At 47.6% G+C, this 27,896-nt stretch overlaps 2 protein-coding genes and 1 long non-coding RNA gene across 6 annotated transcripts in view; 1 reads left to right on the top strand and 2 right to left on the bottom strand.

The window, feature by feature from the left end:
• Positions 1–20,177, bottom strand: part of FBXO15 (F-box protein 15) — an 82,821-nt gene extending 62,644 nt beyond the window's left edge. For 2 of the 4 annotated variants that reach the window (XM_085856645.1, XM_085856649.1), the window contains exon 1: positions 14,782–14,878. The gene's annotated coding sequence lies outside the window, so the exon portion shown is untranslated. Of the gene's footprint in view, positions 1–11,659; positions 12,065–14,781; positions 14,879–19,699 lie in introns of those variants that run through there. The other 2 variants (XM_085856647.1, XM_085856646.1) reach the window with 2 other exon arrangements.
• LOC147012434 (gamma-aminobutyric acid receptor-associated protein-like 2) lies at positions 19,371–27,723 on the top strand. The gene is made up of 4 exons (XM_085856653.1): positions 19,371–19,613; positions 25,293–25,348; positions 26,172–26,344; positions 26,475–27,723. The coding sequence occupies exons 1-4, from the start codon at positions 19,580–19,582 to the stop codon at positions 26,560–26,562; spliced, it is 351 nt and encodes a 116-aa protein (XP_085712779.1). The 5' UTR covers positions 19,371–19,579; the 3' UTR covers positions 26,563–27,723.
• LOC147012435 (uncharacterized) lies at positions 24,915–26,177 on the bottom strand. The gene is made up of 2 exons (XR_015051613.1): positions 25,736–26,177; positions 24,915–25,647 (listed from the first exon to the last, which is right to left on the bottom strand). It is a non-coding gene; the product is annotated as an uncharacterized LOC147012435 (long non-coding RNA).
• Positions 27,724–27,896: the final 173 nt, after the last annotated feature.

Genomic DNA, 27,896 nt, shown 5'->3' with positions numbered 1-27,896 from the left:
TGGCAGGCCGGCCTCCCGGGCCCCTTTCCGAGGGTCACCCGTGCCCACAACACTGCCCACGCGGCTAATGGCGCCCCGGGCCCCCGCACCAAGCAGGCGCACCCGTGCCCACTACGCTATCCCGGCCCCCCATGGGCCCTTGGCCTACCGCGGCCGACTAGCCTGGTGCCCGGGGTATCCTCTCAGCGATACTCACCTTTCGCAGCCACGCTCCCAAGCCCGTCAACAGGGCTCCTGCACCCCTCCAAATGGGTCTCGAGCCTACTTTCCCACCAACAGCAAAACGACCTCCATTTTTCAATTTGACTAACCCAGCTAACTCACTTTACTCTGACTCCGGGGTCCCTTGGGCGGGAGTCACTCCTCCCCCCAATCACTCATCGCACCATGCATTCCCCATTCACTCCACACACACAGACCCGCTGGCCTCACTCACTCACCAAGCACATGCTTCCACTTCACTCACCAACAACTCAACACACTCACCGCTGAACTCTGCCATCCTTCTAACTACCTCCCCTAACTAACTCGTGCTCCCACGTCGTCCCTTACACTACAGCACGTTCCTTTTAACACTACGTAGCTAAACTACGTCAACTCTACACACTCAAAGTCTGTCTCTGTCTCCAAATCATCTCATTTTATTTACCCAACCTGAAGCTCACTAAATCCCTCTACCTAATCCATTCCACGGACTCCATGAGGACTTACCCCTGCCCCATGGAGTCGGTCTAACTAAGCTAACCCTTCCCCCTAACTAGTTTCCATCCTGTGCCCAGGGTAAGGGGGTCTTCCACCCTTTGCCCAGGAATCCTGTGCACCCGAAAGTGAGGCTTGCTTTTTTTTTTTTTTTCCATGCGCAGCACCTGCGCGGCAACTCAGAGCTCGCGCACTTTGCACCTGCCCGTGACGTCATGCAGCTGCACGTGTTCCTCGTCCCTCCTTGGACGGGACCATCCGGCAGAGATACCCCTCCTGCCGGATTCCAACCCCACGTGCAGCCATGACGTCACCGTGCGCATAAAAAAAACAAGCCCCACGTCTCGAGGGGTTCCCCACGCGAACACATGTGCTTTGCCCGTTGGAGCTTAACACACACGATCGCGTGGAGAACCCGTCCGGTCCAAATCCGTTTACCTGCCTAAACTTTGTCCGTCCGCGGGATCGGCAAATCCACCGCGTGCGTTTCCGGACCGGGACTTCACTCTCGCAAGCGAGCACGTGGTGGTCTCGTGCGTTGCACAGCACGGACCGCGTGCTCACTGCTGGGTGAACCCGGCACGGTCCACGAAACAGCTACAGCCGCTACTCGGCTTTCGTTTCTCCCATGTCGCCGTCGTCGTCGCCATTCAATCCACGTACACCTGCGTGTTACGACGCACACAGTCCACTCGATCACATTCACACCGGGAGACGCGGCTGCGTGCTCCCGCATGCCAACCGACATCTCCCTCACATACCGCTCTCTCACACACACGGTCTCCCTGGCACACAGCGACCTTGCACACGGCCGTTCACTCACGCGTGCCTCACTACTCACACAAACCATACTACTCACACGTGGTGCTCCATTCACTCGCGCGGGGGCACTCACCCGCGGTGCCTCACCCACACACGCGAGGGCACTCAACCGCTGTGCCTCATCCACACACCGTGCCTCACTCATACACGCGGGGGCACTCACCCGCGGTACCTCACTCATACACACGGCGACACACACACGCGGTCTCTTCCACACAACGTCCCTCACTCATACACGCGGGGGCACTCAACCGCTGTGCCTCATCCACACACCGTGCCTCACTCATACACGCGGGGGCACTCACCCGCGGTACCTCACTCATACACACGGCGACACTCACACACGCGGTCCCTTCCACACACGGTTCCTCACCCACACACGCGGGGGCACTAACCCGCGGTGCCTCACTCACACTCCGTGCCTCATCCACACACGGCGTGCTGGGAAGCACGTACTCCGGCACCATCGCCACCACACCACTCACACACGGGGTCGCTTCCACACACGGGGACGCACTCACACCTTGCACCACACACACAGGGACAACCACACTGGGGATTTGTGTCCCCACAAGGGTCTCCGGGGCCTCTACACCCCCCAAGCTCTCCGTGCACCCGTCCACAGCACTCCTCCCCTCAACCTCGCAAAGCACGACCGAACTCACCTGGTCGTGACTCGCCTCAAGGGGGCATACTCGCTCCCCTCGTTCCTGGAGGAGGCCATCCAGGTGCTCGCACCGGGTCCCTGCACGGTCCGCCAGCTCACCCCCATTGTCCTCCACTACCTCCGTGTGTGTGTGCGTCACTCACCCCGTCTTCATCGTGCAGTCTCTCCTCTATTTTTTCTGTCTCCCGTGTCTCTATACATTTTCTCTCCTGGTTCCTTTTTTCTGTCTCTTCCTGGTTCCTTTTCCTTTCCCATCTGAGTCGTTCTTTCTCTCTGAGCCCCATTAGCTGTTCGTTCTCCCTCCGTTTTAGTTGTTCAATTTCACACTCATAGAGTTGTTGTTTTCTTTCCCACTGTTCCTCCTGCTCTTTGTTTTCCAATCTCATCGTTTCTTTCAATTGGCTCATTTCCTTCCTGTGTTTCATTCGCTGTTCTCTCACGACTCTTCCTCGTTTCCTCTCCTGTCCTTCCTTCTCCAGTTTCATGGTTTGCTTCATTTGGTTAATCTCCTTTTTTGTGTTTCATTTGCTGCTGTCTCATTACTCTTCCTCGTTTCCTCTCCTGTCCTTCCTTCTCCAGTTTCATGGTTTTCTTCATTTGGTTAATCTCCTGTTTGTGTTTCATTCGCTGTTCTTTGTCTATCTCGTACTCCAGCCTCAGCTTTTCTTCCAATTGGTCAACCTCAGATTCATGTTCTTTTTGTTTTCTATTCCATTGTTCCTCTCGTTCTTCCCTCTCCAATCTCTCGTTGTGTCCTTCAATCTCCTGATTTCTCCTTCCTGCTTCATTCCTTGCTCCTTTACTTTCTCCTCGTATTCAAACCTATTTTTTTCCTTTTGTCGTTCAGTTTCAAATTCATACTCTTTTCAGTTTTCTATTCCACTGTCTTTCTTGTTCCTCCTTCTGCAATCTCGTCATTTCTTTCAACTGACTGATTTCTTTCTCCTGTCTCATTCGTTCTTCCTTCATTACTCTTTCTTGTTCCTCATTCTTTAGTCTGGCCTTCGCTTCCAGCTGTTCGATCTGTACAGTGTGGTTTCTTAAAGTTTCATTTTCCGTTCTCTTCCTTTCCTCTTTTAACACTCTCAGTTCGTTTTGTAGTTCCCTCTCTTTGTTTTGGTGTTTCTGGAACTCAGAAACTCTTTTCCAATTCCTTTCTCATCTCCGCACACTCAGACTTTGCTTTGGCTTCTAACTGTTCTTCTTCGGCTTGCGCTTGTGGTTTTCTACCCGTCTTCCCAGTTCCTCTGTCTCCGTTTTTCCCTCCAGTCCCAGCTTATCAACTCTCTTCATGTCTTGAAGTCTTTTCTCACACTCCACCGTTTCGACCTTCAATCCCTCCTCTGTCTCCTCCTGGCTTTCTTTTAATTTTTCTAATACCTTCTTTACCTCGTGTCTCGTCTTACACGTCTCCCGAATTATTTTCTCGCCCGCCCCGACCGCGGGCCTGACAGCCGTTGCACTCCCCCCCAGCTCGTTCGTCCCAGCACGTGGCAGCGCCATTTTCTCGCCCGTGGTCCGCGTTTCGCTCCTCGCCATTGCCATAATGCCTGCCTGCAGGCCTATGCCCATGCTCTGCATCTCACCCCGCATTTCTTTCATTTGGTTTTTCGCTTCGAGTGCGTTTCCATCCATTTTTTTATTTTCCATTTGTTGCGTATTTTCATTTCGTTGTTCCTTTCTTTCATTTCGGCATTCCTGTAATCCAGTTTGTCATTTATGCTCTGCACGAGTTCCATAACGTGCTGTATTGTCACCTGCCCTGGCCACTCCCACTGACTACATTTAGCGGTGGGGTTATAATAAAAAAACCGACCAGATGAACTGCATCGATGCCTTTCCCAACCTTCTGGTACGGGTTTCTCTTGCACGGTGATCTCGTCCTGAGCCATGGATTCTACATTACTATTACACATACCAAATCCACCCGGCACCCGCTCGCCTTGAGACGCCATCTTGCTTCTCGTGAAGGGTTAATTTGCTCGCTCGTAATTTGGAGGGAATCGGGGGTCGCTTCTCTCACCCCTGGACCGATTCCCGTGAATTTAGCCGGAGACAGGAGAGCCTGTTTTCCTGTTCTCCGTTACCAGTGCCGTGAGGAGGGCGATGAATTTGTATCGCACGACCTGACACCAGTGTTGCGGATTCGCGCCCGCCGGCGTGCGACGGCCACGTAACTCGAATCGCGGCACGTCGCCCACCGGACGGACAATCCAGTCGTGACCCTCTCGGACTAACGCCGGGAACCAGTCACGGGTGGACCTTTCGGTCTCACCGCGATCGAGCCAATCAGCCCCCGCGTGGGATAGGGTTGCTCGCCAAATTCGACCTACCTAAGTACCCACGCGGAGGGTAGACCGGGCGATCGCACCTCGCCGCAGGTCGACTTCGGACACGGGCCACTTAAGCCGACCCGCTCCGTACTATCAGAATAACCGAGCGGTGTTATCGTCGACCTCGACGGTTCGATTAATTATCGGGCGTATTCAGCCCACTACCAACCCTTTACGTGAAGCAAGATGAGGATTCAATGGAGGAAAAGACGAAGCGAAGCGGGAGAACAGTTCAACAATAAAGCACATTTATTCGCGGCACACGGGAAGCACACAAATACAATTCCACCAAATGCACACAAAAAAAGAAAACACAATTCCATTTACACAAAAAGCAAATATAAAAGTGAGAACACAGTGCAGAGCTAATACCGACTACCGAGCACACGGCAACACTTATACAATTCTACTTCACAGACGGCGCCGACAACACATACCCAAAACCAAGGAAAGAATACCCTCAAGAATGAGGCGGGCCTGAGGCCGAGACCGGGTCGCGCCTACCCGTCTGGTGATGAGACGCGGAGCGGCGATGGCGCCTCTCTCCGCGGGCCTCGCGGACAGTGTCAGGCAGGGGGTGGGGAAGGCCCCCTTGGTCGCACTATCTCAGCGCGGGGGGAAACAGGAGGGGGTTGCTGATGCTCGGGGTATAGAGGATCTTTATTATCCCTGGTGTGCGTCTCCACCTCGGCCAGGTCGCGCTGCCGGCCTTCCTCGGGCGTGCAGCTCCTGGCACCGACGCGAGCACCCCCTCGTCTGCCTTCGCCGCTGCCGCCTCTCCGCCTCTGGACTCTCCACCCTGGACTCTTCTTTGGGCTCCCCTCGTTCGACTCTCTTCAGCTTCTCCAGCTACTGCAGGCTTCGGGCTCCAGACTTCCAGACTTCCACACTCGACTCTCCACCCTCCGACTCCTTCTCGTTCTGCTGACTGACGAACACCGTCCTTTTATCCCCCCGTAGCTTCGCCTTTGACCCCCTCCCTTCGACCTTTCACCTCGCTCCCCATTGGCCCGAGAAAAAGTGGGCGTGAAGGCTTTTTGATCCACAAATTTGCATATATCGATCGTTCTGGAGGCGGGGCCAAATCGCCCCTCGCTCACCGATTGGACGGCAAAAAGTGGGCGTGTGTCGTTTTTGATCCGTTTTTGAAGCACAAAACTGCGGATTTTGTACACGCTGTTCAACGTGCGCCCTGCACGAGTCCAACACCGGTACCCACAGCGGGGCAAGAACGGTGGCGATGCTACGGTTGCGAGGTGTGACGTGAAGGTCGTGGCGGTTGTGGTGAAGCGGCGTTGTGGTTGGTGGTTGATGTTGTGGTTGTGGTGGTAATCATGGCGGTTGGTCCAAAATAAAGATAGTAAAAGAAAAACGGCTATCCTGAAGAGTCGCAGCTCGCATAAATGACATGTATTCCCACTAGACAACGGGTTTGGGCCTAACTACACATGTACTTACCGAGATACCTCACCTAAGGGACCTGAATGGTGGTTTGCGAATTTGGTAACCACAACAATATATATATATAGATGCGGTCCTCCGAAGCCGGCTCTCCCCGCAAGGCAATGGCACCCAACATACAGCGATCCTGAGACAGTTATTACCCTTACGAGGGGAGAATATTGCATTTGGGTCCGTTTGCTTGTTTGTCTGTCTGTCCGCACAGATCTTTCGTGTTTTTCTCCGCATTTTTCACCACAGGAGGAACTGCTCATGTAGGATGTTTTAATCAACCTCCGCCATCGAAGATGGACGGAGGTTACTGTTTTCACCCCTGTCTGTTTGTTACTTACGAAATCTAAAGATTTCGTAAGTATATTGATGACTTCCGTTTCTGTTTGTTTGTTTGTGTGTTTGTTTGTGTGTTTGTTTGTGTGTTTGTTTGTAGGCACGATAACTCGAGAACGGAAGAAGCTACCAATGTCAAATTATACCACATGATTCAGGAGGGTGATGGCGAGCGCTGATTCGATTTTGGTCAAAATCGGTCAAAGGTCAAGGTCACAGTGAGCTCAAACATAATTCCGTAAATTAATGTGGAGAAATGGAGTATTTTTGCTTCGCTCGACGTTACGAGTTCGTTTTAACTTCGATTTTAATTTTGTCTTCGGTTTTTGCGATCGCTTAGGACGCTTAAAACTCGGTTGTCGAAATTCTGGTAAAAATTGGATGTTTTGGAGACATTTTAAGATTGTATAAAAAATATTTCACTCGCGCGTCACGGGTCATCACGTGGTGCAGTGCATTTGAGCAGAGGCGGCGTTGACCACGTAAAGGTTTTGCGTGTGCGCGCTGACGGTGTTTTCGATAAAGATGGTGTTTAAAAGTCATTTTTTTATCCCAATAAAGGTTATCGTCGCATGCTTGACTCGCTAAGCCGTCGGATTATGTAAAGATTGTTGGTGGATGGCCGAATATTACGGTTTTGTGACTTTGATAAAATAATTGCGTGGAGAATTGGACATTTTTGCTTCGGTCGACATTACGATTTTTGATGGTTTGGTACAGAATCATCGTAGAAACTTCTGGTTTGCGTCGCTACCTTCTCTCGAGACAGCTTTTATTAGACAAGGTCAGAGGTCAAGTTGACGATTTAGTAAGTACCAGTCTATGACTGCTTGTTACTTACGAAATCTAAAGATTTCGTAAGTATATTGATGACTTCCGTCATCTGTTTGTGTGTTTGTGTGTTTATTTATAGGCACAATAACTCGAGAACGGAAGAAGCTACCAATGTCAAATTACACCATGTACTTCAGGAGGGTGATGGCTCGTGCTGATTAGATTTTGGTCAAAATCGGTCAAAGGTCAAGGTCACAGTGAGGTCAAACATTCGATTTTTGATGGTTTGGTACAGAATCATCATAGAAACTTCTGGTTTGCGTCGCTACCTTCTCTAGAGACAGCTTTTATGAGACAAGGTCAGAGGTCAAGTTGACGATTTCGTAAGTACCAGTCTATGACTGCTTGTTTGTTTGTTTGTTTGTGAACAGTAGTACGGAAAAACTCCTGGACGGATTTCGACGAAACTTGGTGGGGGGATTAGGTATGGTCCAAGGATCATGCCATTATATTTTGGACTTGGTCCAAAGTCCAATATGGCCGCTATGGCGGCCATTTTGAAAAAATATTTGAATTTTTGTTTTTGCATTTCTACATGTTTGAAATGATTTCCAAGCAAATAAAATAAATTTGTTTGAATTTAAAAAAAAAAAACATTTTGCAACTTTTTTCAAAAAAATTTCGATTTTATTTGAAAAATATTTGAATTTTTTTTTTTTGCATTTCTACATGTTTTAAGTGATTTCCAACCCAAAAAAATTAATTTGTTAGAGAAAAGAAAAACAGAAATTTTGCACCTTTTTTTTTTCAAAAAAATTTCGATTTTTTTTTTTTTTGGTATTTCTACATGCACGTCGATCTCGTTTAGTTTATTCAATCGTGGTTCAGTCGAGTCTGATCCGTTTTGATCTACAATGAATAGGATATCAGGTTCACTTAAGTGACCCAGCAGTATTGGCGGCGGAGGTTTGGCACTCCACCGAGTGCTCCCCCTCTAGTTATAATCATGTCATAGGTCACGTGGTGTGGCAGCCATCTTGGAAAAAACAAAAACTTTGGACCTCTGTATCTCTGAAACCACAAGGAAAATATTGAAACTTGGCACATGGCAAGTACTCCTCATGGGGAATAAGTGTGATTTTTAATGACGTCATAATTGCATATGTAGAACGCGATATCCGATTAGTATTAAAATTTTTGAGGGTCATCTTGGGTTAAATCCGTCTACAGAAAAAGGGAAAAATGATGACATCATCTGTCACGTGATTCGGCAGCCATATTGTTTTTATTTTTTAAAACTTCAAAAATCTTCTCTGAAATGGCTGAACAGATTGAGGCGAAACTTTACAGGTATGACCACCTATCCATGAGGAACAAAACATTCACTCATATGATGTCATCGGTCACATGGTTTGGCAGTCATATTGGACTTACCCAAAAACCTATAAAAAATATCTTCACCAGAACAGCCAGACAGATTGAGGGGAAACTTAAACACAAATGTTGCCCAAGCCTTGGGGATACCAGGGTATTCATGAATAATTGATGTCACATCATCTGGCAGCCATATTGGATTAAGTGAAAATCTTCAAAAAAAATTCTTTCTCTTGAACCGCTTCATCGATCGATGTGAAACTTCACAATTATGATCCAGTCATGATAGTGAATACGTTTTAAATTCCAGCTTAACCGGATGCATGGTCTGGCAGCCAGAATTATTTCATTTTTTGATCTGGGTTATTTTAGATTTTTTTTTGGAATAAGACTCACTTGGCTGCGCCTGGATGGGTTTGAGGGTAGAGTAGCAGCTGAAACCCGAATCGTACCCTGATGACTCCATCTTTGCTTTTTGTTTGTTCCTTACGATGACTCCAATGCAGTGCTGTACCTCCAGTATTTGGTCTTCCATTTGACTTGAATTTAAGATATGTTAATCCCATTCTGAATTCAATTGAATAATATTAAACATCACAGGTCAGGGTCAAGTGTCCGTTCAAAGCAGAGTTGCATCAAAGCGGGACGTCTTAGTACCCGGTCATCACTGCCAGCCTGCAGTTATAAAGTGGCAGTTCAAGTTCTGTCTATTATTAATTACATAATATACCAGCACACAAGCACCACACAAAAGAAGTCCTGGCAAGGGTCTGCAATCTCTGATTGCTCTTTTTCTTGTTTCATTAGTCTTCATTCAGTTAGCCCTTCCATTATGTTGAGTGGGCAAATGGGACAAGATGAGTTGCGCAGTGCTTTCAGTTAGGTCTTTGATTCCACTTGCTATTCTTTGACCTATTTTACGTCACTCTATTTCACACACAAACCCTGTCATGCATGCATGCACACCACGGGCCGGACAGAGACACAACACGCGGAACATACTGAAGATATGCTGCAGAGACCCCAATCAAACTGCGTGTCATTTCCCTGTTCAAACTGGGCGCCATTAACAGAAGCCTCACCTCAGACCCTCACCAAGTTCACCCCGACTCTACAACCCTCACCATCATCACCACACCACCTCCTAAATATCCCCACAGTAACCAACGCCCGACTTCTTCACCACAAATGCCACAACCGCAACAACCACTTCAACCTCATCACCACAATTGCTTCAACAGCTTCCAACGTTTTAACAACCTCTTACCACAAACACCATAGCGTTTCCCGCACCTCACAACAACCGCCGCAACTGCCGCCAGCTCCTTGGATGCTCACGATAGTCATTTGAGATGCCGGGGAACGGGGGATATTAAGGGTGCCTACGCGTCAGAACACTTTGGCATGTAGCTTGAAGCACAAGTGTGCACTGGGACTCATTTGGCAACGACTGGATAGCCATGGCACTCCGCTAAATAACAGCGCTCAAGTGAAGCCCATCGCACGTTTGTGGCCGGCCAGCGCTCCTGAAAACCCGCACCCCATATAAATCACGGAGCTCCATTACGTGGCTCAGCCTGGGAGCAACTGAGGCCATTTTTGGTTCCACAATCTGGTGAGGCTGGGCTACTTCTCAGGGTGGTATCTGCGCACAAATGGGGATGCGCGGAAATGCCTACAGGGTCTTTTGATCCTGTTTTTGGCTCCTCCTTCGCCTGGAGTCGATAAAAGTGACTTCCAGGTTCCCCACAGGCTGCCTTGGATCTGTGACTTCCAGGTTCCCCACAGGCTGCCTTGGATCTGTGACTTCCAGGTTCCCCAAAGGCTGCCTTCGATCCGTGACTTCCAGGTTCTCCACAGGCTGCCATGGATTCGTGACTTCCAGGTTCACCCCAAGCTGCCTTGGATCCGTGACTTCCAGGTTCACACCAGCCTGCCTTGGTTCCGTGACTTCCAGGTTCACCCCAGCCTGCCTTGGTTCTGTTGGGTTTGCTCCAGCAGATAGATATTCTGCTACTTCTTTGTGTGAAATTGGTGCCTCACAGCAAAGAACTTTGCTTTTGAAGAATGATAAGAGGGTTATAAGGTGATGACATCTTTTGTAAGGTCTTCTGCATGCATGACGAGTCTTGCCTTCAATCCGTTTCCACGACCAGGCTTGTTTTGAGATACCAGGAAGAGAATTCCAGATTTTTGTGGGATTTATATCCATTCATCAATGCTGTGGATCAGACCCTTTCGACGTGGTCGGTTCCTGAAGCCCCCCCATCACTCGGTGCTGATTGCTCTATTGCAGATAAACATGATGAGTGGAGATCCTTCCCTGTTGTTCAACTGGGCGATGCATTACTTGCGAGCGATGCATTCTCTGATTGGTCAATGATTGAGTTGGACGACAGCTCCAGAACTGCAGGGTTGACTGGATCGATGATGGTGGGCCCGTTTGCGGTGAATCGGTTGGTTGGTCGAGGAATTCCGCCAGGTATTTCAGGTCGTTCACCTGGTTGTACCTACCTGTACCTGTTGATGTGCCCTTAAACTGTACAACTGCGACGGTTTTCAGAGCCTGCCTTAACTCCAAAGGTGTCAGAACTGGATTCTTCATTCAAACATCCAAACAGGTTGTCCAGACCGTCTCCCGAATGTATTCACACGTAAGCTTTGTGCTGGAGATGTTTGTGTGATCGCACCTCGATTGCGAGAACATTTTAACTTTCTCATGAAACGTCAAAAACAATATAATGTACGAAAAACAAGTCAAATTGTTCCTCTCAACGGTACAAGAAGGTGATACGTGACATTTTCACAAAAGCGGGTCAGGTAACGGTAAAGAACAAACTGAAAAATCAACTTTCTTTGATATTCTCGAAATAGTGCTTGAACCCCTTATAAGGCCTAGAAAAATGTTCAAATTATGTCAGCAACGCAGGATCGAGAGTAGTTTTCGAGAAATGGCAGCCCGATCCTTTCTTTATCGTTACAAGGTAACGGGAAAGAGCCAAAATGGTAACGGTAAAGAACATCAAGCCAGATTTTTCTTTTTCCTGATCCAAAGAAAAAACGGACTTCGGATTCAGGGAAACTGAACCATATATTATCACTTGCTAAAGACTTATATCAAAGCTCACACAATAGCCAAGACATGGAGCACAATATGGCGGTAACGGTAAATAAGTTCAATATGTGTGACATATGAGCTCACCTTATGATAGCATCGATTTGTCACTTCTCGCCGTTTTAATTTCGCTCATAAAATGGCGGCAGAAGACTTTTCGGTCACGTGACTGCTTGTGGCGACTCCTGGTATTAGAACTCGGAACTGAAATTACTGGAAGACTGTAAACGGTAACGGTAAAGTAATTGAAACGACGAATGTTTCAATTTTTGGGGGGATTTCAATTTATGACACTTCGAAGTTGATTGCATGCGACACTGTTTTCGATATTGTGAAGCAATATTTTTTTTCGGAGCAGCGGAAACAGTAAACGTCACCATAAGGCCTCTGCACTGACTGGGCAATATATGCTTTAAAAAATTCTCGGACAGCCTTTACCGTTACCTGACCAGCTTTTGTGAAAATGTCCCATACAGTAAGACATACGCCAGTACAGTACGTGGTTTAATCCGTCGTGCGAGCGTGGTGCACGGGGTTACCGTGCAGGGGTGCTGTATCGAGGAAGGTTTGGCCGAGTCGGGCACGTTGTATCGTGTGTGTTATTAGGGTACCCTGTGAGTACAGGGTACCCCATTGTTTTTCTTCTGTTTATTATTATTATTATTACGCATTATTATTATTTTTCCGCCGGCATTTTGCACCCTTTTTCGCTTTAAAAATCATTTTCTCTGGGACACTAAGGCCGATCGACAGGAAATTTTCACCATAGTTTGTATCTTTTTTGATAGCACAATCACGTTATAATTATGACGTCATTGGTCACGTGGTGCGGTCGCCATCTTGAAAAAAGCGATAAACGTTGGACATCTGTATCTCGGAAACCGTGCAATGGAAAAATTTTTCGTTTGATACATTTTACTAAGCTCACTATGGGGAACACGTGTGATTTTTCGTGACGTCATAGGTGAAGCGATATACCGGTGAAAATTCAAGTAGAACGCCGTATAGGAAAAATCTGAAATTTTTTGAGCGTCATCTACGCCAAAATTCATCGTCAAAAATGTTTTTTTTGACGTCATCCATGACGTAATTCGGCCGCCATCTTGTTTTTTAGTGTTTTTTTATCTTCTCCAGAGGGCTGGACAGATTGAGGCGAGACTTTACAGGTACATTCCCCAAGAGGTCCTTTCTCAAGTTTGTTAATTTCTTGTTGACAGGTCACATGGTTTGGTGGCCATCTTAAAAAAAAAACCTTAAAACCTTCAAACATCTTCTTCTCCAAAAGCGCTGGTCCAATGAAGGCGAGATTTCAGAACTATATTCGTGACATGTATGCGATGCAAGTTTGTTAATTTCGAAGTGATAGGTCACATGGTTTGGCCGCCATGTTGGATTTAAGAAAAATATTAAATAATGTTTTCTCTGGAATTTCATAAGCCATCGAAGCAAAAATTTGCAAGTGCCTTCCTCACTCAAGTCTGCATACATGGTAAAAAAAATTTTACCTCAAAAGTCACATGGTTTGGCGGCCATCTTGGATAGAAAAATAGACATCCGATTTACACGAAACTTCACACACTTGTTCGGGTCGACGATGGAAAGCAGAATTTAAATTTATGATATCATAGGTCACAAGGTTCGGCAGCCATCTTGGATTGAAAATGAATAAATTTTAAAAATCTTCTTCTCCAGAAGGGCAAGACAGATTAAGACAAAACTTCACACATATATTCTCCATGAGGTCCTTTCTCAAGTTTGTTAATTTCTTCTTGATTGGTCACATGGTTTGGCGGCCATCTTGAAAAAACCCTAAAACCTTCAAACATCTTCTCCAGAAGCGCTGGTCCGATGAAGGGGAGATTTCAGAACTATATTCGGGACACGTAGGCGATATAAGTTTGTTAATTTCGAATTTATAAGTCACACGGTTTGGCCGCCATGTTGGATTTAAGAAAAAATATTAAATAATGTTTTCTCTGGAACCGCTTAACTTAATGAATCGAAAGTTTGCAATTATCATCTACCATCGTGTGTGCACGCGTGGTAAAAATTCTGATGTCACACGTCACATGGTTTGGCGGCCATCTTGGATAGAAAAACGCACCTTTACCGATTAACACGAAACTTCACAAACGTGTTCCAATACCCAGTTGGAAGCAGAATATAAATTTGTGATGTCATAGGTCACATGGTTCGTCAGCCATCTTGGATTGAAAAATAATATCTTTAAACGTCTTTTTCTCTGAAACGACTGAACAGATCCAGGCGAAACTCCACCACTATGACCGCCTCTCCATGACGAATAAAAAGTTCTCACGCCCTTTTGAGGTACGACACAACGTTTGGCAGCCATAGTGGATTGAAGGAAAAATATTAATTAATGTTTACTCTGGAACTACTGCATCAATAAATGTGAAACATCACCTTTATGGTGGAACAGTCATGCGGAATGAGGGTTTGAAACTTCAACGGGATCGGGCCCAGGGTTTGGCAGCCATGTTGGTTTTAAGAAAAATATTAAATAATGTTTTCTCTGGAACTGCTTAACCTAGCGAAGCGAAAATTTGCAGTTTTCGTCTCCGATCGTGTTTGCACATGTGGTGAAAATTATGACGTCACAAGTCACATGGTTTGGCCGCCATCTTGGATTGAAGGATAAATATTAATTAATGTTTACTCTGTAACCGCTCCTTCTTCTATATATACGAAACTTCAAATTTGTAATTTAGCCGACATGCAAAACAAAAGTTTAAAATTTCAACCTGATCGGTCACACGGTTTGGCAGCCAGAATTATTTAATTATTTGAATCTGTTCGCCAGTAATAAGGAAATTGAACGCTTTGTACTGCCCGGTTCGTAACTCGTCTGTTCCGCGCCGTCTCGAAGCAGGCCTGTGTTTGTATCACCATTAAATAATGTTTTCTCTGGCACCGCTTATCCGATAAATGCGAAACTTTGCGACTATGATTTAAGTCTCATGTTGTATCAGTTGTGTCAAAGGTGGACGGACTGGGTACCCGGTCATCACTGCCAGCAGTTATAAAGTGGCAGTTCTAGTTAAAATTGATTTCAACCTCACCAGGACTGGTGTTTGGCCTCGGTGCTCCGTTGGGGATTCCTTTTAACCACTCTGGCGTTGTCTTTGATGTCCACAGTAATATCGTGTGAAGGAAATAAAAATACACACAATGTATTGACAATCACTTACCGAGACAAATCTTGATGCCAAGTCAGCAACAAAATGGCGCCGAAGGGTGACGTAATTCCTTCGACCAATCACATTCTCCCCACCCCGAGAGATTCTCCCCGCCCCGAGAGGTTCTCCCCGCCCCGAGAGGTTCTCCCCGCCCCCGTGATGGTTCTCCCCGCCCCGAGAGATTCTCCCCGCCCCCGTCATGGTTCTCCCCGCCCCGACAGGATCTCCCCGCCCCCGTCGTGGTTTTCCCCGTCCCGAGAGATTCTCCCCGCTCCCGTCATGGTTCTCCCTTCCCCCGTCCTGGTTCTCCCTGCCCCGAGAGGTTCTCCCCGCCCCGAGAGGTTCTCCCCGCCCCCGTCATGGTTCTCCCCGCCCCGAGAGGTTCTCCCCGTCCCCGTCATGGTTCTCCCCGCCCCGTCAGGATCTCCCCGCCCCCGTCGTGGTTCTCCCCGCCCCGAGAGGTTCTCCCCGCCCCCGTCATGGTTCTCCCCGCCCCCGTCATGGTTCTCCCCGCCCCGACAGGATCTCCCCGCCCCCGTCGTGGTTCTCCCCGTCCCGAGAGATTCTCCCCGCTCCCGTCCTGGTTCTCCCCGCCCCGAGAGGTTCTCCCCGCCCCGAGAGGTTCTCCCCGCCCCCGTCATGGTTGCCGTTTGGCATTTGTTTTCTGAACAAATTCGAAACCATTTGGGAATGAACAATCTGTTTGGTAATGAAAATAAATCCGTGATAACGATTATTGTGGTAATAATGAAGTTTGCTAAATGTGGTAATGGGCAAGTTCGGTGGTGTGAGCAAGTCGGGTCATGGTGGACTGGAGTCCATTTTGACAACACGTGGGGCCTCCGTCTTGGATCCGTGTCTGACGTGGGACAAGCAAGGCCTGCGGCCCTGTTATCGGTTATTTGTTTATTTACAGAGAATTATTTACTCAAATTTCCAGCATTTCCTCCAGATAGCGGAAGTACTTGAGCAGGGCGTCAGTTTCTGTGTTGAATATTTTTGATTTTTTTTACAATAAACAGATTCTTCTTCACCTGAAGATGTGTCATCATTTGATTGGTCCTCCGCTTGAAGGGTGCCCCGCCCCCTCACTCAATGTGAAACGGGGGAGCCGTCCACGTTCCAGGCGGAAACGTCAACACGCACCACACATGATGGCGGCGACGCGCTGTCAAGATATGCAAATCATGGACAAAATTATCAATAAATTATCGATTAATATTTATGACTCGACAACCGGAGGGGAAGGTGATGACTTGACCGTCCTGTCTGACTGAAGTCACAGTGATGCGGTGTGATCCTGTCTGACTGAACTCACAGTGATGCCGTGTGGTCCTGTCTGACTGAACTCACAGTGATGCGGTGTGATCCTGTCTGACTGAAGTCACAGTGATGCCGTGTGGTCCTGTCTGACTGAACTCACAGTGATGCCGTGTGGTCCTGTCTGACTGAACTCACAGTGAAGCCGTGTGGTCCTGTCTGACTGAACTCACAGTGGTGGGGTGTGGTCCTGTCTGACTGAACTCACAGTGATGCCGTGTGGTCCTGTCTGACTGAACTCACAGTGGTGGGGTGTGGTCCTGTCTGACTGAACTCACAGTGATGCCGTGTGGTCCTGTCTGACTGAACTCACAGTGGTGGGGTGTGGTCCTGTCTGACTGAACTCACAGTGATGCCGTGTGGTCCTGTCTGACTGAACTCACAGTGATGCGGTGTGGTCCTGTCTGACTGAACTCACAGTGATGCCGTGTGGTCCTGTCGGACTGAACTCACAGTGGTGGGGTGTGGTCCTGTCTGACTGAACTCACAGTGATGCCGTGTGGTCCTGTCTGACTGAACTCACAGTGGTGGGGTGTGGTCCTGTCTGACTGAACTCACAGTGATGCCGTGTGGTCCTGTCTGACTGAACTCACAGTGATGCGGTGTGGTCCTGTCTGACTGAACTCACAGTGATGCCGTGTGGTCCTGTCGGACTGAACTCACAGTGATGCCGTGTGGTCCTCTCTGACTGAACTCACAGTGATGCCGTGTGGTCCTGTCTGACTGAACTCACGGTGATGCGGTGTGGTCCTGTCGGACTGAACTCACGGTGATGCCGTGTGGTCCTGTCTGACTGAACTCACGGTGATGCCGTGTGGTCCTGTCCGACTGAACTCACGGTGATGCCGTGTGGTCCTGTCCGACTGAACTCACCGTGATGCCGTGTGGTCCTGTCTGACTGAACTCACGGTGATGCGGTGTGGTCCTGTCCGACTGAACTCACGGTGATGCCGTGTGGTCCTGCCTGACTGAACTCACGGTGATGCCGTGTGGTCCTGTCTGACTGAACTCACCGTGATGCCGTGTGGTCCTGTCTGACTGAACTCACGGTGATGCCGTGTGGTCCTGTCTGACTGAACTCACCGTGATACCGTGTGGTCCTGTCTGACTGAACTCACGGTGATGCCGTGTGGTCCTGTCTGACTGAACTCACCGTGATGCCGTGTGGTCCTGTCTGACTGAACTCACAGTGGTGGGGTGTGGTCCTGTCTGACTGAACTCACAGTGATGCCGTGTGGTCCTGTCTGACTGAACTCACAGTGATGCGGTGTGGTCCTGTCTGACTGAACTCACAGTGATGCCGTGTGGTCCTGTCGGACTGAACTCACAGTGATGCCGTGTGGTCCTCTCTGACTGAACTCACAGTGATGCCGTGTGGTCCTGTCTGACTGAACTCACGGTGATGCGGTGTGGTCCTGTCGGACTGAACTCACGGTGATGCCGTGTGGTCCTGTCTGACTGAACTCACGGTGATGCCGTGTGGTCCTGTCCGACTGAACTCACGGTGATGCCGTGTGGTCCTGTCTGACTGAACTCACCGTGATGCCGTGTGGTCCTGTCTGACTGAACTCACGGTGATGCGGTGTGGTCCTGTCCGACTGAACTCACGGTGATGCCGTGTGGTCCTGTCCGACTGAACTCACGGTGATGCCGTGTGGTCCTGTCTGACTGAACTCACCGTGATGCCGTGTGGTCCTGTCTGACTGAACTCACGGTGATGCCGTGTGGTCCTGTCTGACTGAACTCACGGTGATGCCGTGTGGTCCTGTCTGACTGAACTCACGGTGATGCCGTGTGGTCCTGTCTGACTGAACTCACCGTGATGCCGTGTGGTCCTGTCTGACTGAACTCACAGTGATGCCGTGTGGTCCTGTCTGACTGAACTCACGGTGATGCCGTGTGGTCCTGTCTGACTGAACTCACCGTGATACCGTGTGGTCCTGTCTGACTGAACTCACGGTGATGCCGTGTGGTCCTGTCTGACTGAACTCACAGTGATGCCGTGTGGTCCTGTCTGACTGAACTCACAGTGGTGGGGTGTGGTCCTGTCTGACTGAACTCACAGTGATGCCGTGTGGTCCTGTCTGACTGAACTCACAGTGATGCGGTGTGGTCCTGTCTGACTGAACTCACAGTGATGCCGTGTGGTCCTGTCGGACTGAACTCACAGTGATGCCGTGTGGTCCTCTCTGACTGAACTCACAGTGATGCCGTGTGGTCCTGTCTGACTGAACTCACGGTGATGCGGTGTGGTCCTGTCGGACTGAACTCACGGTGATGCCGTGTGGTCCTGTCTGACTGAACTCACGGTGATGCCGTGTGGTCCTGTCCGACTGAACTCACGGTGATGCCGTGTGGTCCTGTCTGACTGAACTCACCGTGATGCCGTGTGGTCCTGTCTGACTGAACTCACGGTGATGCGGTGTGGTCCTGTCCGACTGAACTCACGGTGATGCCGTGTGGTCCTGTCCGACTGAACTCACGGTGATGCCGTGTGGTCCTGTCTGACTGAACTCACCGTGATGCCGTGTGGTCCTGTCTGACTGAACTCACGGTGATGCCGTGTGGTCCTGTCTGACTGAACTCACCGTGATACCGTGTGGTCCTGTCTGACTGAACTCACGGTGATGCCGTGTGGTCCTGTCTGACTGAACTCACCGTGATGCCGTGTGGTCCTGTCTGACTGAACTCACAGTGATGCCGTGTGGTCCTGTCTGACTGAACTCACGGTGATGCCGTGTGGTCCTGTCTGACTGAACTCACAGTGGTGGGGTGTGGTCCTGTCTGACTGAACTCACAGTGATGCCGTGTGGTCCTGTCTGACTGAACTCACAGTGATGCCGTGTGGTCCTGTCTGACTGAACTCACGGTGATGCCGTGTGGTCCTGTCGGACTGAACTCACAGTGATGCCGTGTGGTCCTCTCTGACTGAACTCACCGTGATGCCGTGTGGTCCTGTCTGACTGAACTCACAGTGATGCCGTGTGGTCCTGTCTGACTGAACTCACAGTGATGCCGTGTGGTTTTTCCCGATCCTGGAACACGAATCACAACGACGGTTTATATGGTATTCCCAGTTTGTTTGATTGTTACACTTCGTGCAGTGTATATGCGCCATGGCGATGTTAGTTTCTTACTTATCTTTAACAACTTGGTATATGAAAGGTATTTCTCCTTATAGTCAGCAAAAAGTTCTTAATTTTAATCTGACCTTTAGTTTCAATGGCGTAAATTACCCGTAAAATAAAAATGCTGAAGACGCAATGGAAAAAACAACAACAGCGACGTTTTACGTCATGACGTCAGACGCGTCAACGCAGAATAACAAACATCACGCTTCGTCCGGGTCCTCGGGTTTTGTTTCTGTTTTTGTTTCCTCCTAAAGAGTAAATCATCGACCTCGTTCTTACTTCCGAAGTATCCTCTGGTTTGGTTAAACGCCAGGTCGTGCGTCAGTAAGAAAGGTGACCAGCGGCGTCGACATTAAACCATGAAGTGGATGTTCAAGGAGAATCACTCTGTGGGTGAGCTTGCGTTTTTTACATTTCCTCGATTTTGGCTATTTTTATAATGAGCCCGAGGCCTGCGGATGAAAACAACAACAACACACCGTCTCGGTTGGCTTTCCTTCGTCCGGACGCTTCGTTCCTCCCGGAACGGGTCGAGCGCTTGTTGTGGTATAACGAGTATTATTTATCAGTATTTACACATCGGTCGTGTCGCCGTCGGTGTGTGAAACCTTTTATATGACGTCCCTTCGTTTTACGGGCGATCAAGTTCATTGTCGGTCGTTTGGAGCGGGAGATCCTGTGAGGTAACGGCCAAAAAAGAAGACTCTATAAGTAAATACCTTACGTCATGTCATGTGACAGGTAAGTGAAGAGAGTCACATGACGTAGGGGATTGAACGCAAATCACGGGACTTTTTGGTCCTTTTTTTGACACCACCCCCTCATAAACAAAACGGGTGACTTAAAAAAAAATACCAACTTGCCAATAACACAAAACATGCCACGAGGACCCTGATAGTATCATGGTGGAAGAAAAAAAAATCGAGCTGTCGATTTGGAGATCGATAAAAACAAGCTTTTTGGTTTAAACCACCAGTCGATCATGCCTCTGCTGCACCAACACCATAATATGATCACCCACCCATACTCGAGATACCAGCAAGTCCTGCCAGTATCCCTATACCCCTCTATCTCCAATGCTTGGACAGGTACCTACATAATTCCCATTTAATCTACCTCTCCCTCTCCCTCCTGCCACTACCTTTCCAGGGAGACAATTCCATGCATTAACTACTCTCTGAGTGAGAGTTCCATCCCTTCAGTTATGGTGTCCGATTCAACACAAATGATTATTGATTTAAGGGGTTTGAATTTATTGGTAAAGTGCTTGAGAAATGAAGAACTTAACATGAGGGGAGGTGTGAACCTGAAAGCAGAGGGTAGAAGTTTCAGCCAGAAGTGTTTTCACCACTGTGAGTGATGTAAAGAAAGCCGTTCTTGTCAGTATGTTTGCTGAACGTCTCACCCACCGCCAGGCTGGTGGTGAGCTACAAGGATAGGGGTTACCAGGGTATGGTCTTCCTCTCCTCCTCAGCCTAACTCTCCTTATCCTCCTCTGCCTTACTCTCCTTCTCATCCTCAGCCTAACTCTTCTCCTCCTCGGCCTAACTCTCTTCCTCCTCCTCCTCCTAACTCTCCTCCTCGGCCTAACTCTCCTCCTCCTCCTCGGCCTAACTCTCCTCCTCTTCCTCCTCCTTGGCCTAACTATCCTCCTCCTCCTCCTCCTTGACCTAACTCTCCTCCTCCTCCTAACCTCTCCTATTCTTTACTCTCAAGTTTTGGCACCTAGTCCTATCACTGTCCATTCATTTACTCAGGATCCCTTGTCCCTGCTAAAACCACGACACAGCATACATCAGTTCCAAAGTATCTGTCATTAGGTATGCATAAATGGCCTAATTTGTGGACGTCGTTAATTTATTCCTCCTTAATTATCTGCATGATGGGTTACGCACGCCTCTCTATCCCTCTCCTTACCCTATCCCCACAATCACTTTTACTTTTTCTTCCCCATCTCAACTCAAGAGGATGTATTTAAGTTTGGACTGAAATGTATTTTTCACACACACCCACAATCAGTCACTCACCCACACTAAAAATGGCACATGGTGGAAGAAGAAGATTGTCCTACTCTTTATTATGAAAGGATCCATGTCTGTCTGTCTGGATGCTTCTTGTGCTACAACTTGAGAATGGATTAACGAATTCCAATGAAACCGACGAAGGTTGGTTTCAAAGAACTCCCAGGAAGGTTTGTGATGCAAAAAAAAACAAGAAAGAGCAATCAGAGATTGCAGACCTTCGCAAGAGCTTGTTTTGTGTGGTGTTTGTGTACTGGTGTGTTATGTAATTAATAAGAGACATAATTAGAACTACCACTTTATAACTGCTGGTAGTGATGACCGGGTACCAAGATGTCCTGTTTTGATGCAACACGGCTTTGATTGGATACCTGACCCATGATGTTTTTTTATTATTATTGAATTGAATTGAGAATGGGATTAAAATAAATTCAATTTAAATCAAATGGAAGACCAAATAGGTACAAGTCCTGCAATGGAGTCATCAGAAGGAACCAGAACAAGCAAAAAGAAAAGATGAAGTCATCAGGAGGAACCTGGATAGGATTCACATTTCAGCTGCTGCTCTTCTGCCCTCAAACCCATCCAGGCACAGCCGAGTGAGCCTGATTCAAAATAAAATAAAAAATTTAAAAAAGAACGCAGATCAAAAAATATAAATAAATCCGGTTGCCAGACCATGTGTCCGATCAAGCTGAAATTTAAAACATGTATTCCCCATCACTACTTGATCATAATTGTGAAGTTTCATGTCGATTGATTAAGTGATTCCAGAGAAAACATTATGTAATATTTTCTTCAATCCAATATGGCTGCCAAACCATGTGACCAATCAATTATTCCTCAACAAACTTGTACACCCAAGGTTTGAGGAACATTTCTGTGAAGTTTCCCTTCGATCTGCCCAGCCCTCTGGAGAAGATTTTTATATGTTTTAGGGTAAATCCAATCTGGCTGTCAAACCATATGACCTATGGCGTCATATGTGTGAACCTTTTGTTCCTCGTAGAAAGGTTGTGATACGTGTAAAGTTTCTCCTCGATCTGTTCAGCTACTTGAGAGAAGAAGATTTTTTAAGATTTGTTTTTTGTGTTTTTTTTTAACAACAAAGCTGCCGAATCACATGACCGATGACAGCATCAATTTGTGTTTTTTTTCTGAAGACCATTTTATCCCGAGATGGCCCTCAAAATTTTTCATTCTTATCAGATGTGGCGTTCTACATATGCAATTATGATGTCATAACGAAGGCACCTATGACGTCATAAAAAAATCACACTTGTTCCCCATGAGGAGTACTTGCCATGTGCCAAGTTTCCATTTTTTTTCCTTGGTGCGGTTTCCAAAGTTTTTGTTTTTCCAACATGGCTGCCACACCCCCTGACCTATGACATCACAATTATCATTAAAACATTCGACATGAATAGTCGCTCCTCTGCTGGAAAATTGTGTTTCACTCCTATGGTGGGAAAAACACAAAAGTTCTGTAGGACAAACAAACAAACAAACAGACCCAAACGCAATACCCTCTCCTTTGGCGAGGATGAAAACGGGGAAGAAGGTTTGTTTATGGGCACACGTGGCAAAACTGCAAGCGCCAGCTTGTGACTTGTGATAAATATATATATATATATATATATATATTGTTGTGGTTACCAAATTCGCAAACCACCATTCAGGTCCCTTAGGTGAGGTATCTCGGTAAGTGCATGTGTAGTTAGGCCCAAACCCGTTGTCTAGTGGGAATACATGTCATTTATGCGTGCTGCGACTCTTCAGGATAGCCGTTTTTCTTTTACTATCTTTATTTTGGACCAACCGCCATGATTACAACCACAAACACCGCTTCACCACAACCGCCACGACCTTCACGTCACACCTCGCAACCGTAGCATCGCCACCGTTCTTGCCCCGCTGTGGGTACCGGTGTTGGACTCGTGCAGGGCGCGCGTCGAACAGCGTGTACAAAATCACGGATTTTGTGCTTCAAAAACGGATCAAAAACGACACACGCCCACTTTTTGCCGTCCAATCGGTGAGCGAGGGGCGATTTGGCCCCGCCTCCAGGACGATCGATATATGCAAATTTGTGGATCAAAAAGCCTTCACGCCCACTTTTTCTCGGGCCAATGGGAAGCGAGGTGAAAGGTCAAAGGGAGGGGGTCAAAGGCGAAGCTACGGGGGGATAAAAGGACCGTGTTCGTCAGTCAGTAGAGTCGGTCGGAGAGTCAAGGAAGTGGAGAGTCGGGGAGTCCAGAAGTGGAGAGGCGGAGAGTCGGAGAGTCCAGAGGCGGAGAGTAGGAGAGTCGGAAGCAGAGGGTCAAGACTTCGTGGGCGGTGGAGCTGCTCGTCGTGTGCGTTGGAGTCGGAACGGAGGGGACGAGCTGTGGAAAGGCGGCGACACCAGACGAGGGGGTGCTCGCGTCGTGCAGGGAGCTGCACCCGAGGGAGGCCGACAGCGCGACCTGGCCGAGGTGGAGACGCACACCAGGGATAATAAAGATCCTCTATACCCCGAGCATCAGCAACCCCCTCCTGTTTCCCCCCGCGCTGAGATAGTGCGACCAAGGGGGCCCCTTTCCCACCCCCTGCCAGACACTGTCCGCGAGGCCCGCGGGGCTGGGGCGCCATCCCACTCCCCACCGTTTGCATACCAGACGGGTAGGCGCGACCCGGTCTCGGCCTCAGGCCCGCCTCATCCTTGAGGGTATTCTTTCCTTGGTTTTGGGTATGTGTTGTCGGCGCCGTCTGTGAGGTAGAATTGTATAAGTGTTGCCGTGTGCTCGGTAGTCGGTATTAGCTCTGCATTGTTTTCGCTTTTATATTTGCTTTTTGTGTAAATGGAATTGTGTTTTTTCTGTGTGCTTTTGGTGGAATTGTATATGTGTGCTTCCCGTGTGCCGCGAATAAATGTGCTTTGTGTTGAACTGTTTCCCGCTTCGCTTCGTCATTTCTCCCATTGAATCCTCATCTTGCTTCACGTAAAGGGTTGGTAGTGGGCTGAATACGCCCGATAATTAATCGAACCGTCGAGGTCGACGATAACACCGCTCGGTTATTCTGATAGTACGGAACGGGTCGCTTAAGTGGCCCGTGTCCGAAGTCGACCTGCGGCGAGGTGCGATCGCCCGGTCTACCCTCCGCGTGGGTACTTAGGTAGGTCGAATTTGGCGAGCAACCCTATCCCACGCGGGGGCTGATTGGCTCGATCGCGGTGAGACCGAAAGGTCCACCCGTGACTGGTTCCCGGCGTTAGTCCGAGAGGGTCACGACTGGATTGTCCGTCCGGTGGGCGACGTGCCGCGATTCGAGTTACGTGGCCGTCCGCACGCCGGCGGGCGCGAATCAGCAACAATATATATATATATATATATATATATATATATATATATATATATCTCTCTCTCTCTCTCTCTCTCTCTCTATATATATATATATATATATATATATATATATATATATATATATATATATCTCTCTCTCTCTCTCTCTCTCTCTCTCTGTCTCTCTCTCTCTCTCTCTGTCTCTCTCTCTCTCTGTCTCTCTCTCTCTGTCTCTCTCTCTCTGTCTCTATCTCTCTGTCTCTCTCTCTCTGTCTCTCTCTCTTTTTTTTTTTTTTTTTTTTTTTCTTTTTTTTTTATTTTTTTTTTTTTTTTCTTTTTTTCTTTCTCTCTCTTTCTCTTTCCCCCACCCCTGTGATCACGTGATCCCCTCCCGCCATTAATATTCCCATCAGTCAAGTTACTGGTGGTATTTGCTAGTACTTATTAAACAGGTACAGGAAAGTATGTTTTGGTGTAATTACACTTTGCATTGTTACTGCCTGGTCATTGGACGTTCAAATAAAGCAGGTATCCATCAACTTCAAATGGTTTTACTCTTCTTTCCTTTCCTTTACCTTTGTTGACAGTTTGATTTTTGTGGTGCAATGTATTGTGGTTAGAATGTTATCCTTAAAAATAACAGGACTAGTAATGTTGTTTGATGTTTGGAGGGGGGGGGATGGAGGTGCTGTGAAATAAAACTCTCTGACATGCGATTCCTCTCACAGAACATAGAAAAGCAGAGGCCGAAAAGATACGAACCAAGCACCCGGACCGTGTGCCGGTGCGTGCCGTGCATGGACGTGATTCCTTTTGGTTTATTTTCTTCACGCACATCTCTCACATGAAGAACCACTTCAGCACCTCACATTGGGTCCCTCGCTTTGCTTACAGATGACATTGCTCAGCTCACATTGGGTCCCTCACTTTACTTACAGATGACATTGCTCACCTCACATTGGGTCCCTCACTTCACTTACAGATGACATTACTCATCTCGTCCCATTTCCTCCCTTCAATTGCACATGACGTCACTCACCTCGTCCCATGTTCCTCCCTTCATTTACACATGACATCACTCACCTCATCCCATGTCCCTCCCTTCATTTACACACGACATCACTCACCTCGTCCCATGTTCCTCCCTTCATTTACACATGACATCACTCACCTCGTCCCATGTCACTCCCTTTGCGTACAGATGACGTCACTCTGCAGTTTTCATTCATCCCTAGCTTTTATGGAAGTTGTGGAGTCATTGTTTACTGCCTTGTTTGTTTACTGCCTTACAGTCATACTGCCTTGTTTGGTTTCAATATTTTTGCTTTAACTCCACATTTAACCATTTTCAAGTGATTGCGCATGCATTTGATGAACTTAACTTATTTTTAAACTTTCACCTCCCCCACCACACTTTACATAAACCTTGTCTAAACTTTATTTGCCAATATTTTGTGCCATACAACCAAATATTAACTTGACACTGTGTGTGAGCGACATATGATATGCCATTGCTACGGTCATATTAAACTACCAGCATCGAAAGCATTGAGGGAAAAAGTAAAAGCATCTGATAAACGGGTTTCATGGTCATGTCGGTCATTCAGGTGATCGTGGAGAGGGTTCCCAGCTCGCAGGTGTGCGACATCGACAAACGCAAGTACCTGGTACCGTCAGACATCTCGGCAGCACAGCTAATGTGGATCGTACGCAAACGCATCCAGCTGCCTCCTGAGAAGGCTCTCTTCCTGTTTGTGGACACAATGATGCCCCAGTCCAGGTACACCCTGTTTACCAGTGTATTGTTTTATCGTTGCCTTCGGTTGGATTGGATTTTACTTTTGGAGTTGCTGTCACCTTCAAAATGTCAACCTTTTGTTGTTAACCCTATCCTTTTGTCTAACCACCAGCATGACGGTGGGTGAGATGTACAGCAAGCATGCTGATGAGGACGGCTTTCTCTACATTGCCTATAGTGGTGAAAATACTTTTGGCTGAAAGTTCTACCCTCTGCTTTCATGTTCACTCCTCATCTCTTATCCCTCCCTCCTCGCTTACTGCTCCCTCCTCACTTCCCTTCCCCTCTTGTTGAGCTCTTCATTTCTCAAGCACTTTACCCATAAAGTTAAACCCCATAAACAGGTAATCCTTTGTGTCTAACCGGACACCAAATCATACAAATTACAGGCTCAGGTGTGTCACGAAACCCACAGACGTACTCGAACGGTCATGTCGTGTCGTGTGGCCTCACCAGTGCTTTCGATGTACCACGAGTAATTTGTTTATCCTAAACCTCAGAACTTTACGCCCATCATCTATTATTCGTTTCCTATCGTGTTATCTCTCTGCTCGTGTCTGCGCAGTCACATACACTGAGTGCATAATCATTTAATGAATCCAAGATGCCAGTCGCACCGTCCTATGCGGCCTGTACTCGCCATTAAAGATCCCGCACCTTTCACAAGGGAAGGCGTCAGTACCATGGATAAATTGATTCCAAGCACTCATGCAAGCCTTTTAAGACCCTTCCTGGTTTATACCCGTTTTGGTGGACTCCATGATGCTCCGAGCACCATCGCCAGCACATCGATCGCTAACTTAGTTGTAATTTCTCATCGATGACAAAAGATGTTTTCCTCCTCTGTGGTATCTTCACAACAAACACAAGCTCTCTCAACCTCCATTCAATGACCGTCGTCGTTTTCAAATGCGATTGATTCATTTTTTTTTTTTCATCCGATTACGGAACCCCTTTAAACGATCTCTGATAAGTTGAACATTTGAATTTCTTCCTTTGAATGTAACCACATAAGCCATCGGAGATTGCAGAGAAGAAATCTTTTTGATTTTTGAACGTTTGATCGGACTGCATGCGAGAGTTTTAGATTTAATCGATTATACAGTATTTAGAAAAAGTTTTCTTGTTTTATTATTTTGCTTAACCGCCTGTTGGCATAACTTTGATGACATAATTATCTTTACTTGTATGCACTTATATGTATTTGGGTGATTTAAAGTACAGTAGACTGTATTGTCAGGGTTTCACTTACCCAAGTACATTGTTGATGGGAAGTTTGTTCATCGTAGAACTTGGTAGGTGACTGTTTGTGGATGTATTTGCATTGATGGTAAAATCAATAAAAGGATGTTCTTACCTCATGGCCCGGGTATTTGGTAAATTGTTGCCTCGCTGCCACGACCCTATTACAATACGCTACTCTGTCATGAAGGCATTCTTCGAACTCACCCCCACAAACCAGGAGTTGTTTGACCAGACCAATCACGTGATGCAGTGCACGAAGTTGTTTATACACTGTGAAGGTTTTCACATT

The sequence above is a fragment of the Eptatretus burgeri genome, chromosome 15 (assembly GCF_056783735.1).
Source record: "Eptatretus burgeri isolate ZD-2024b chromosome 15, Ebu_testis_v1, whole genome shotgun sequence".
NCBI lineage: Eukaryota > Metazoa > Chordata > Myxini > Myxiniformes > Myxinidae > Eptatretus > Eptatretus burgeri.
The sequence above is the reverse complement of the archived record's forward strand: the minus strand, read 5'-3'. Positions and strand labels throughout refer to the sequence as shown.